This window comes from Engraulis encrasicolus, chromosome 4, assembly GCF_034702125.1.
Source record: "Engraulis encrasicolus isolate BLACKSEA-1 chromosome 4, IST_EnEncr_1.0, whole genome shotgun sequence".
NCBI lineage: Eukaryota > Metazoa > Chordata > Actinopteri > Clupeiformes > Engraulidae > Engraulis > Engraulis encrasicolus.
The window spans coordinates 32,711,451-32,721,965 of NC_085860.1; the positions used below are offsets into that span (position 1 = coordinate 32,711,451).

Genomic DNA, 10,515 nt, shown 5'->3' on the forward strand with positions numbered 1-10,515 from the left:
TCCCTCATTTTATTTTTCATTTCTTTAAGTAAATACTTCATGAGCACCCATCCAGGGCTGCCATAGCCTAATGATTATATGGAATTGACCTTGGAATCAGGAGGTTGTAGGCTTGAATCCCACCCTTATCAGAAATGATGTTGTCTCCCCTGCACCTTCATCCATGGCTGAAGTGTCCTTGAGCAAGGCACTTAAGCCCACACAGCTCCAGGGACTGTAACCAATACATCTTACCTACATAATGTTGCTTTGGATAAGTGTGTAAGTGCAATACAATCCATGCGAGTACCGCCCCCTCTCTTACTCTCACTCTCATTTTAAAATGTGTTACAAATCAGATCACTTTATATAAACCATTAAAAGTAAGTTCAGCAATATCCTATGTGATGATATCCAGCGATGTAACTCCATATTTGCTGAAAAAACTGATTTATCATAATTGTTAATTAATTACTGCCAATAATCTGAAAGTAACAGATTAACACTGGGTCATCAATATTTTGGTAACAAATAAAAGGGATAAAGCAAACCTGCCTAAAAAGCTCTGATTAACCTCCTGAATGACTACCCTAAACTGAATGACATACAAATGTGCCACACAAAGACATGATTAACAGCCATTTCAATATGACTAATACTGTATGTGCTTGCACTTCCCTTCATCTCACTTGATGGACCTTCCGGCCATCTGTGAACACAAAACTGTGTGGCTCATTAGTCTCATCCTTGGGCTCAGTTCTTCATCACCTCCTGCCTGTCGGGGTGCCTGTGGCGACCACCTCACCTCCCCACACCCCTCCACACCACACCACACCTCATCGACTCCACAGTATTGACGAGTGAGAGAGTGAGTGGAGGTTGTTGTTTTTTTCACTACCAGCTTTGATGTCCTGTCACATGACCAGAGATATGTGTCTTGTGAAGGGCTTCTACGACCCACAATAAGCCATGAAGGTCGCAGAGAGGGAACATGGGGAAAGGAGAGCTCAGATAGTGGAGCTCAGACGGTTGAGGTGGTCGCCATCATTAGGGCAAGGGGAGGAGGTCAGGAAGAGAAGTGGTGTGTGTGTGTGTGTGTGTGTGTGGGGGGGGGGGGGTAATGTAATTGACTAAGTGAGTCTGAGGAGAGGGGATGGTGTACATGAGATCAGAAGAGAAGACTAATGTCCCCACCCGTGAGTAATGATGACACTACCAGTCAGGGACATACAGTATCATATAGCTACAGACAGACAGCCTGCACATCCAAATGCATCCACAAATATCCACTAGATACCTCAGAGAGGGGGGGGGGGGGTAGAATACATAATCGATGCACACACTTAAAATGCACACACTCAGAAACACTACACTGAGGAAACTCCAACAAGCTTTCAGTGCCCTTCAGAAACAGACACACAAAGCACTCCCTTCACAGCCACAGGTTTCCAATTATCTGCCATGAGAGTAATACCAGAACTAGCGAGATAAATGTCCTAAGGTGCTGTAATCACACATTCTTTTCAGACCCACTGCATTGTCCCTGCGTTTGCATTGGACTTACTGTAATCGTTGAGGAAAGCTGATACAGACTGATATCAAAACAATAACACTGGAAAAGATGGCCGATCATTGTTGTCTCAGGAGGCGTGTGTAGGAAACAGCCATGATGCAATGGCTTGGATATAACAGTCTAAACACTAAACGTACACGTTTGAATAGACAAATATTGCAGGTATGCTGTATTAGTAACTTGATGTGATGGGCAACTTATGTCTCTCTCCTTGAGAGAAGCCGTTGATCTCACATTGGAAGACGTAAATCTAATGTGAGTTTCGTTCCAGAAGAACGCCATCTAGTTAGAGCTTAGTCAGAGAGCCTCTCATGCGACTGGTTTGCTCTTTTCTGGCTAATACACGGTATGATTGCAGTGATTCATCCGCTTGCCGAGCATCCACAGGACATGTTTGGCCAACAGGGCGTGGGCCTAGTGAGGTAATTGAATCAGGGAGAGCGCCTGGCAAGCCAGAAGATGGGCTCGGGAAAGCTGGTTACCCGTTATTTTAAAAAAAAAAACCGTATCTGTTACAATACGACCCCAGAAATATCAAAACAACTAATGTTATCACTTATGGGTGTTAAACGGGTGTAGACCAGCCACCACAACACAAACTGAACACTACAGCAGCAGCATCATGTATGATCTATCACAGGCCACGGGGTACATAGCGCAGTCACAGAAAGTAGCACTGCGCACAGATGTTGAGATGCTACAATACAACCAACCACCATGTCAGTGAGGATGAAGAGAGCCCTTCTCATCTTATCTCTTCCGCCAGTTCGACCAGTGCTCTGCTACAGCGCCATGACACTCGTCCAGTGCTTACCTGCAGCCCGGAGGGGAGAGTGAGTGGAAGGTGGAGAGCGAGAACATCTCAGCCCGGTCCGCCATCTTCTTCCAGAGAGGACTCTTCTAAAAAGCGACTGCAAATGCGGTCAGCTCGAGGCCCATTCACAGGCGGTGGTGAAGGTTGCGGACGAAAAAGAGCCGTGTGTGTCTGGCCGCGCGCCGTTTGTGAGTGCGTGCGTTTGTCCGTAAAGTCGCCCGAGCTCGCTGCCGCCACAATGCAGATGCTATCCGGCCGCGCGACCTCCTGGCTCAGTCAGATTCGCAAAGTCAGCACCATCAAATCAAACCACGCAGCCCAACGTCGTCAGGGAAAATCACGAAAGGACACACACACGCATACACACACCGATTATGGCTAGAAAAGAACAAGTACGAGCCCAATGTCAGTGGGAGCCTTTCTTCTCGGAAAGAGGCGCAGTCAAACGCCCTGCCGTTCACCTGCGGATACAGGCGACTCTGAAATGTCAGCAACTCGACGCGACTAGTGATGCTGGGAGGGAGGCGGCGGCAGAGCAGACGTAGTGTGGATGCTTTCTGGTGGAAAGGAGGGAACGGGGAAGGGAGGGGCGCTCGATCGTTTACACTGTGAGCGTCAGTCGCTTTGGACGCTGCGTATAAGGGCTGCGGCAGCAACACGATGCTGAGGATATTCAGCTGAAGCTACAGAGCGAAGCGGAGGTGAAAGCACTGCGGAGAGAGTCCCCTCACTTCCTCCCCAAAATGTATTAGTGCAAGCTTGACTGACTACCATGTGCAATATTCATTGTCTGAAAAATGTATGGGGCAGAGAAAGCAATCCTTGTACTTTCTTTGTTCACCCAATGCTGAAAATGATCTGTTCTCATCTTGAGTAAATCCGTTGGCTAGTTTGTAATTCATTATATTGTTCATGTCACATCTGGTGATGATTACACCTCGTGATCTGTCAGTTCTGATGTCATTGTTCTGACGAGGGCTTAGTCAAGCCCGCAGGCGGTAGATAGGGCTGGTCTGGTACCGTACAGTAGAAAGAAATCACTGCAGCTGCAGCTGCGTGTAGCATATTGCCACCGCGTGTCATGAGTTCAGCGGTCCGTCTTCTCTCCCCTCTCCTCTGGGGCGACCTGTGGGATCCTGCGGAGGAGCTGTTCACCACTGCTGGTGCTGAAACCCACCCGGGGAGACTTTAAGGAGCGCCGCCGCGCCCCCTGCCGTTGAGACTCTGTATAGACCGGCAGGCCCTCTCCAGGAACACGTTGTGCCACCACCATAGCATCTGGCTGAACCGGGAATTAAGGTGTCAAGCATCTTACATAAATAGGCCTACACATAATGCCCACATGGAGATTCCAAGACAAATGTAACACAGGTAATAGTCATGGAGAGGAAAATAAAGACTACAGAGAAAACAAAAAGGAAATTGTGCAAAAACATATTCTGTGAGTTGAGGTAGACACGATAAACATGACCAGAAATTAGTGTTGACAGATACATCTATGATATAGATTGTGGTGTAGAAGTTAGAGAAATAAGACATAAATAGTATTCAAAGTGGAACGTAGATCCTGTGCATGAAGACAATGAGTCATATTATCATAAAGCAGGTAGTGAGTATGATAGGGGTGATATTTCTCACCCGTCACTGTCTAGTAGAAGTACAAGTGTACTGGACAAAACACACACACACACACCAATAGTACAGTACTGGCCCACCTCAGGCATCTCACAGTCTTTGCTTGTGATAAGCAGAAAATACACATGTCCAGTGGTCATGAGAGTTCCATAGTGCAGTGATTGATTGGACAGCCCCCCCCCCCCCCCCACACACACACACGTCCAGTGGAAACTAAATCAGAAGAAATAGAAGGCTAATTGATTGTAGCGTAAACCAATAGTATACAGAGATCATTGATACAGGCTGAGCCTCTTAGAGCCTTGACAAATATCACATTTTGGTCAAACTGAAAGTAAAGAATTACTCATGGTCGCATTAGGTGAGACATGACATAACCATTTATGTACTGGGATGCCCAATGGTGCTGATGACAGCAAGCAGCACAATGGGGCTAACATTCCATCGGAAATAAATCCCACCACACTCATTACAAAATGAAATGCATGCATGTAAAAATGTCTGTTTTAGTGACACTAAATGACCAACATTAATTTATTCATGTACAAAATGAAACACACATGAATTTGTACAAGCTTACAACCGTTTTTTGTTGTTGTTTTTTTTTACTTTTTTTTTTACTTTACCACTACACGAATATCATCAATCAGACACATGAGTAGGGTTTAGAGACAGTTGAGGCACATGGAAGGATAAACCATAAATACAGACATGTGCAAGGAATCAGATAATCCACAGAGGCCAACAAGCAAGGCAGGTAGGCAGGCAGCAAGGAGTGGAAAATACAAAATGCAAGCATAGACAAGGCCTTGTTGCATTCTATATTTCTCAATGCTCTGGTAGTTTTTAGAGAGATGAATGTACCGTACCAGGTTCCTTGGCCCATTCATACTCAGCCTATTCTCGACTTTATAAATGTGAAGGAGGTGCGGCAGTTAGACACAACTGTAGGCGCTACGTGGTTCTCCCCACTCTGCGGACTACAATGGGCCTGCAACCGACTCATGGCAGACACAGACATGGCACACAAGACCACACACATAGTTCTTGAACTTGCGTTTGAGGAAGACGTAGAGAACAGGATTGATGCCGAAGTAGAGGTAAGCGATCATTTTGGTGATGTAGTAGGCATACTCCATGGCTCCATCATTGCAGCCGAATGGCGTGTTTAGCCTCACCAACTTCATGATGCTATGTGGTGTCCAGCAGGCGAAGAAGATGAGGAGGATGATGAAGACGCTGAGCAGGGCACTGTCTCGGCGGCTGGTCCGCGCAGATGCCAAGTTTATGATGATGCGCACGCAGCTGTACACCACCACCAGCAGGGGGATTAAGAAGAAGGTCACGAAGTGCAGGTATATGCCAAACGGCTTCCCAGAGGGATCTTGTTCATCCACACACACCAAGCCGTTCTGCCAGTGCCTGAACACCTTGAATATTTGAGATCATGAGGGAGTCATCAGTTACAATTTGAAATCATCATGTATGACTAATTGACAATAGCCATAATTATGCTACATTGCACATGAAAACATACATCATTGAAACATTGCTCTGACATATACAAACACAGGAACTATGAGAGGAACCTTTATTCAGTGCAATGCATTGTATAGCTAGTGTTTAAGAAGGGGTGATGTTTTCCAAATCACAACATATTACATGTGAATTATGTTCATGTGAGCTACAAGTAGATTGAAAAGGAGTCCCAGTGGTCAAAGGAGTTTAGAAGCTGGCCTATGGTCCTCTTTAAATCTGGAGCTTGGAGGTGTTTGAACTAAGGTTCCAAAAACTCCAGCTGCTATTTCACCGAGATTAATTACTCCTGTGAACCTGTTTATGAGATCCATATTTATTCAGTCCAAGTCATTTTTTGCCTAGTGTTTATCCCTTTTGGCAGAGCCTATGTTATAACCTCAAAATTGTAATGACCAAGTCTCAATCTGTTACTTGAGGCTCTCGGTAATACCACAGCAATGTTATGATGTAGTTGAGTCTTTTTAGCTATGAGGAAATGGGCCTGCCGGAGAGCCCATCTCCACACAAAGGCTATGAGGAGATGATGTTCCAAATAACCTCAAATTACATGTCAATCATTTACTGTACTTATGAGCATGTGATTGGACTGAAAAGGTGTCCTGGGACTTTTATCTAGTAATTAATACATACAATGCTTCATACATTATGTATTCTATGTATTATTTATTGTATGAATTAATTGTATGTACTTGGTTTGGGATCTATTTTCCAGTAGGCCTAAAGAAACACACAGAACGACACAGAATTAATAGCCACACTAGTTTGTTGGGGGAAGTGGTGGGTGAGTGATTCAAAATGACTTTTCATATGTTCCGTGATGTATGCATCGGCTGTGATTTACCACACCAGAAAATAGTTCCCAAACTGAAATGACCAAGTGCAGTCCTCTGTGTTGATTTGGACCATCATTTGTACTCAATGTGAATATGCAGTGTGGCATCGGCAGACTGCAGCTACTATGAGATGAGAAACCATGGTCAGACAATGCTGATAGGCTATATGTGGACAATGCCTGGGTGACCAGGAAGGAAGACACTTTCACCTACCTATTTAAGACTCAGGACTGTGGGGAGACCCTCTATTTGACCTGGTGGTGGCGTATTCCTTTAAGTAACGGTTAATTAGCCTAACACACTAATAGTTCAATTGACTTTGATTCACCAAATATAGGCCTATACCCTGTTTAGCCCATATGTATGTCAGAAATAGAAAGTGCAAAAATAAATATTTTTTTTACCTGGGAAACCACACCTGCCAGCCCACAGGTGAGCCACACCACAACTGTCGCCACCACAGCGTAGCGGTTCTTGCGCTGTTGGTTATGCATGGCCACAGCATGGACCACAGCCAGGTAACGGTGGACGGTCAACAGAGTCAAAAAGAGAATGGAGCTGTGGAACCCCATGTAGGTTGCCATGTCAACCAGCTTGCACAGGGTGGGGCTGAAGGTCGACTGTGTATGCAGGTAGGAGGCCCAAGCAGGCAGTGTGATGGTGAAGACCAGGTTGGAGCCCAACAAGTTGGACATGAGGATACTGTTGACCGTCCATCCACCACGATCAAACTTAATGAGCACGAATAGCAGCAGGCCATTACCCAGAATGCTCAGGGTGAAGATAGTGTAGTAGACGTAGCTGAGATCTGGTACTATACAGGCTGACACTGTTGTCACGTTTTCATATGGTCTGTTGCTGAGTGTTGTATTAGCAAACATTTCTGAGAACTCAAGGCTATCTGGTTTTATACTGGCCGATACTGGTGTCATGTTGTGCCTATTATAATTATTAAACATTGTAGCAATAAACTGTTCGCTGTTGTTCATCTTTTCAGGTGGACACCTGTGGTGGTCTATGCAGTCTGTGGAGCGCAAAAAAGCATAATAAATATTAGAGGCTGTTTTGACACAGCACATATACTACAGGCATGAAGCTCAAATCAAATCTCCTTGTGTGTGGAAGTCAAACATCTTCCTCCCTTGATCCCATGTTGCATGTGGCTGGAGATGTCAACAGAAAAGTAGAAGTCAAAAAGGAGAAGTAAAAATGAACACACCACACCTGCCACTGTATACGAATGCACGCACACACACACACACACACACACACACACACACACACACACACACACACACACATACACACACACACACACACACACACACACACACACACACACACACACACACACACACACACACACACACACACACACACACACACACACACAGATGATAACACAGGATCTGGAGATTGACTTGTGAATGTATGCATTACAGAATTATACATTACATGCAAGTGTAAAAATGTGTTTTTCCTAAACCGCAATTATACCCTCAGCCTGGTATGCAATGTCATGATTTTAAAGATATATAACACATGTGGTATCATCTTAGCAGAGCTGAGTGCACTGTATAGCTAATGTCAGTAACAATACAGTCTACGTCAGTGATTCTTAAAGGGACACTGTGTGAGATTTTTTGTTGTTTATTTCCAGAATCCATGCTGCCCATTCACTAATGTTGCCTTTTTCATGAATATTTACCACCACCATCAAATTCAAAGTGTTCATTATGACTGGAAAAATTGCACTTTTCATACATGAAAAGGGGGATCTTCTCCATGGTCCGCCATTTTGAATGTCCAGAAATAGCCATTTTTAGCTGTAAAACTGACTGTACTTGGGTCATACTAGAAAATATTAGTTTATTACTTAGTTAACTTTCATGAAAAGATCAAATTTGGCAATAGGCAACCCAGTTTCAATGAGCAGCATAGTTGCAGTACCTTTTTTGTCCATTTCCTGCACAGTGTCCCTTTAACTGTAATAATGGGACCCACAATTTTCCACTGACATTATGTTGTGACCCTTTTTTTTTATCACAAACATACAGTATGTTTTGCATATAATACACAGCGTGATTTGCATCAGCATTTGCATTTTATGCTGACACAGAACATGTCTATCAACTAGTAGCCTCAGTAGTAGAGGAGAGTTATCAATATTTCACCCTCTCTTTGACAGGACAGGCATTTATTCATTACTGTATCTTGTCTCAATGTTGTGACTGGCAATAAAATGGAGACTTAATACATTTTTACACCACAGCTCTGCGACCCACCCGCAACCCTTCGTGACCCACTTTTGGGTTCCGACCCACCGGTTAAGAAACACTTATCTACATAAGGTACAGTAGAATAAGTGGTGTAACACCTATGTAATGCCATGTGCGAGTGTTCTTATACCATACATGTACTTCTGCCTTTACTTTTTACACTTAAGCTCTTGGCCTCCCACCTCCATGTTGTCCGGCCTTCGTGGAGAAAACAATGAAGTTTTAGTTTTTAGGCAGACAAACTTTGGGTGGCTTTACTCATTCAATTCCCCATCCTGTCTCCAGCCTCACTGTCTTAGTGTCTACGTTTAACAGTGGGTAATTCACAATGTGAAGTGTCCTAGCCTTGCTAGAACGAGTAACACCCATTTTAACACCCAGGTTTCACCACAGAGTATCCAATAACTAGTTCTAAATGTAATTAATAATTGAATACCCTGGGCGCAAATGGGTGTTACTCGTCCTAAAAAGAAAATAAAGGTCCGCAACACTGTTAAATGCTCCCAAAGATTTAATGGCACGACGCTTCGGACTAACCATCCTTCATCACAGTGCACTGTGATGAAGGACGGTTAGTCCGAAACATTGTGCCATTAAATATTTGGCAGCATTTAACAGTGTTGCGGACCTTTATTTTCTTTTCAGCGATCTTGTGTTTGGTCCAGCACCTGTGCCACTGATGTGCGCGCATTCTTTGACTTTTTGTTACTGGTCCTAGCAAGGCCAGGACACTTCACTTTGAGAAATGCCCAGTGTTCCACAACATTAGATCACTTCACCATCAGTTGAAATCAATGCATTTCACCATCTTCTAAATTCAACAAGTTATTTTTGTAAATACACAAAGTAAGTAAGTTGTAAGTGTACTTACAGCCATAATACCAGTGATGACAATGAAGGATCAGCCAGTGTGTTGCTGAAGCGGAAAATACCTTGTAGTGTGAGATAAGTGGCGTTTTAGTAGCCTAGTGTGAAGGGAGTGGGAGTGAGAGACAGTGTGTGTGTGTGTTTCAACACGCCTCCGAAAATAAGAAGGCAGGGTCAGCAGAGAGGAAGAGACACAGATTCTCATAATCTCATTTAGAATCTAGAATGACAGAGTGGGCAGCTGTTAACATTTCTCATCATTGTAATGCACCAAACCAACAAAGCTAGCCTAACATGGCAGGCCTACATAGTTTTTGAGCGTTCAAAACAAGTTGTATCTCCCAGTGTTGTATCTGATCACAGTGAACTACTTTGTATGGCAAAAAAGAACCATAAACTAGTTTATTTTTTAAATTGAATAAACTAGTAACAATCATGAACTATGAACAACCAAGATCATTCTGAAATGTGTGAACAGACCTCAACTAGTTCCTGTAGAAAAGGGACTTTCCCAACACTGGTAGCCCCCACGGTGATTTGCATGGTTGCCTCCCCAACAGCAGCCTATTGGCAGCCCAAAACAACTGCCACTACAGGCAGCACAGGCAGAAAAAAAACATCTAGCAGGACTTTTGCTTCCTCAATCCAGTTTGTCTGAACCTGCATCATTCAGAGCTAACACACAGTCAAAATCCAGCTCACTCAGGACATGGCCTCTTTATCCTCTGTTCCTCTAGATGGTGCTAAAGAGTTGCACAATAGAGCACAGCATAGACGCAAGACCAAAGCTGGGGTGCAGTGTTCACCAAGAACAGAGAGATAGGCCTAACTGTAAAACACAATGTAAATGTAAAGCCTAAACGTAAATGTAGAACAAAATACATGTCATGTTTAGGCCTATGTGATGTTTACACCATGGGGATCAACCTTGCATTAACTCAGCAATCCCCCAGTGTCTCTACCTAAAGCTTTTCTTAAAATGTGTGTGTGTGTGTG

At 44.0% G+C, this 10,515-nt stretch overlaps 2 protein-coding genes across 2 annotated transcripts in view; both read right to left on the minus strand.

Annotated features, from left to right (window-relative positions):
- mapk8ip2 (mitogen-activated protein kinase 8 interacting protein 2) overlaps positions 1 to 2,431 on the minus strand; it is a 73,308-nt gene extending 70,877 nt beyond the window's left edge. The window contains exon 1 of the mRNA XM_063196125.1: positions 2,367 to 2,431. Within this exon, the coding sequence (XP_063052195.1) occupies positions 2,367 to 2,431 (65 nt within the window). The remainder of the gene's footprint in view (positions 1 to 2,366) is intronic.
- A 2,293-nt stretch (positions 2,432 to 4,724) lies between these two features.
- Positions 4,725 to 7,254, minus strand: LOC134448061 (C-C chemokine receptor type 3-like). The gene is made up of 2 exons (XM_063197822.1): positions 6,778 to 7,254; positions 4,725 to 5,431 (listed from the first exon to the last, which is right to left on the minus strand). The coding sequence occupies exons 1-2, from the start codon at positions 7,252 to 7,254 to the stop codon at positions 4,982 to 4,984; spliced, it is 927 nt and encodes a 308-aa protein (XP_063053892.1). The 3' UTR covers positions 4,725 to 4,981.
- Between the last annotated feature and the right edge of the window lie 3,261 nt (positions 7,255 to 10,515).

Coding starts and splice junctions, on each gene's coding strand:
- LOC134448061 (XM_063197822.1), bottom strand. CDS start 7,254: ATGTTTGCTAATACAACACTCAGCAACAGACCATATGAAAACGTGACA. Junction 5,432..6,777: donor TGGCAGGTGTGGTTTCCCAG/GTAAAAAAAATA, acceptor CAAATATTCAAG/GTGTTCAGGCACTGGCAGAA.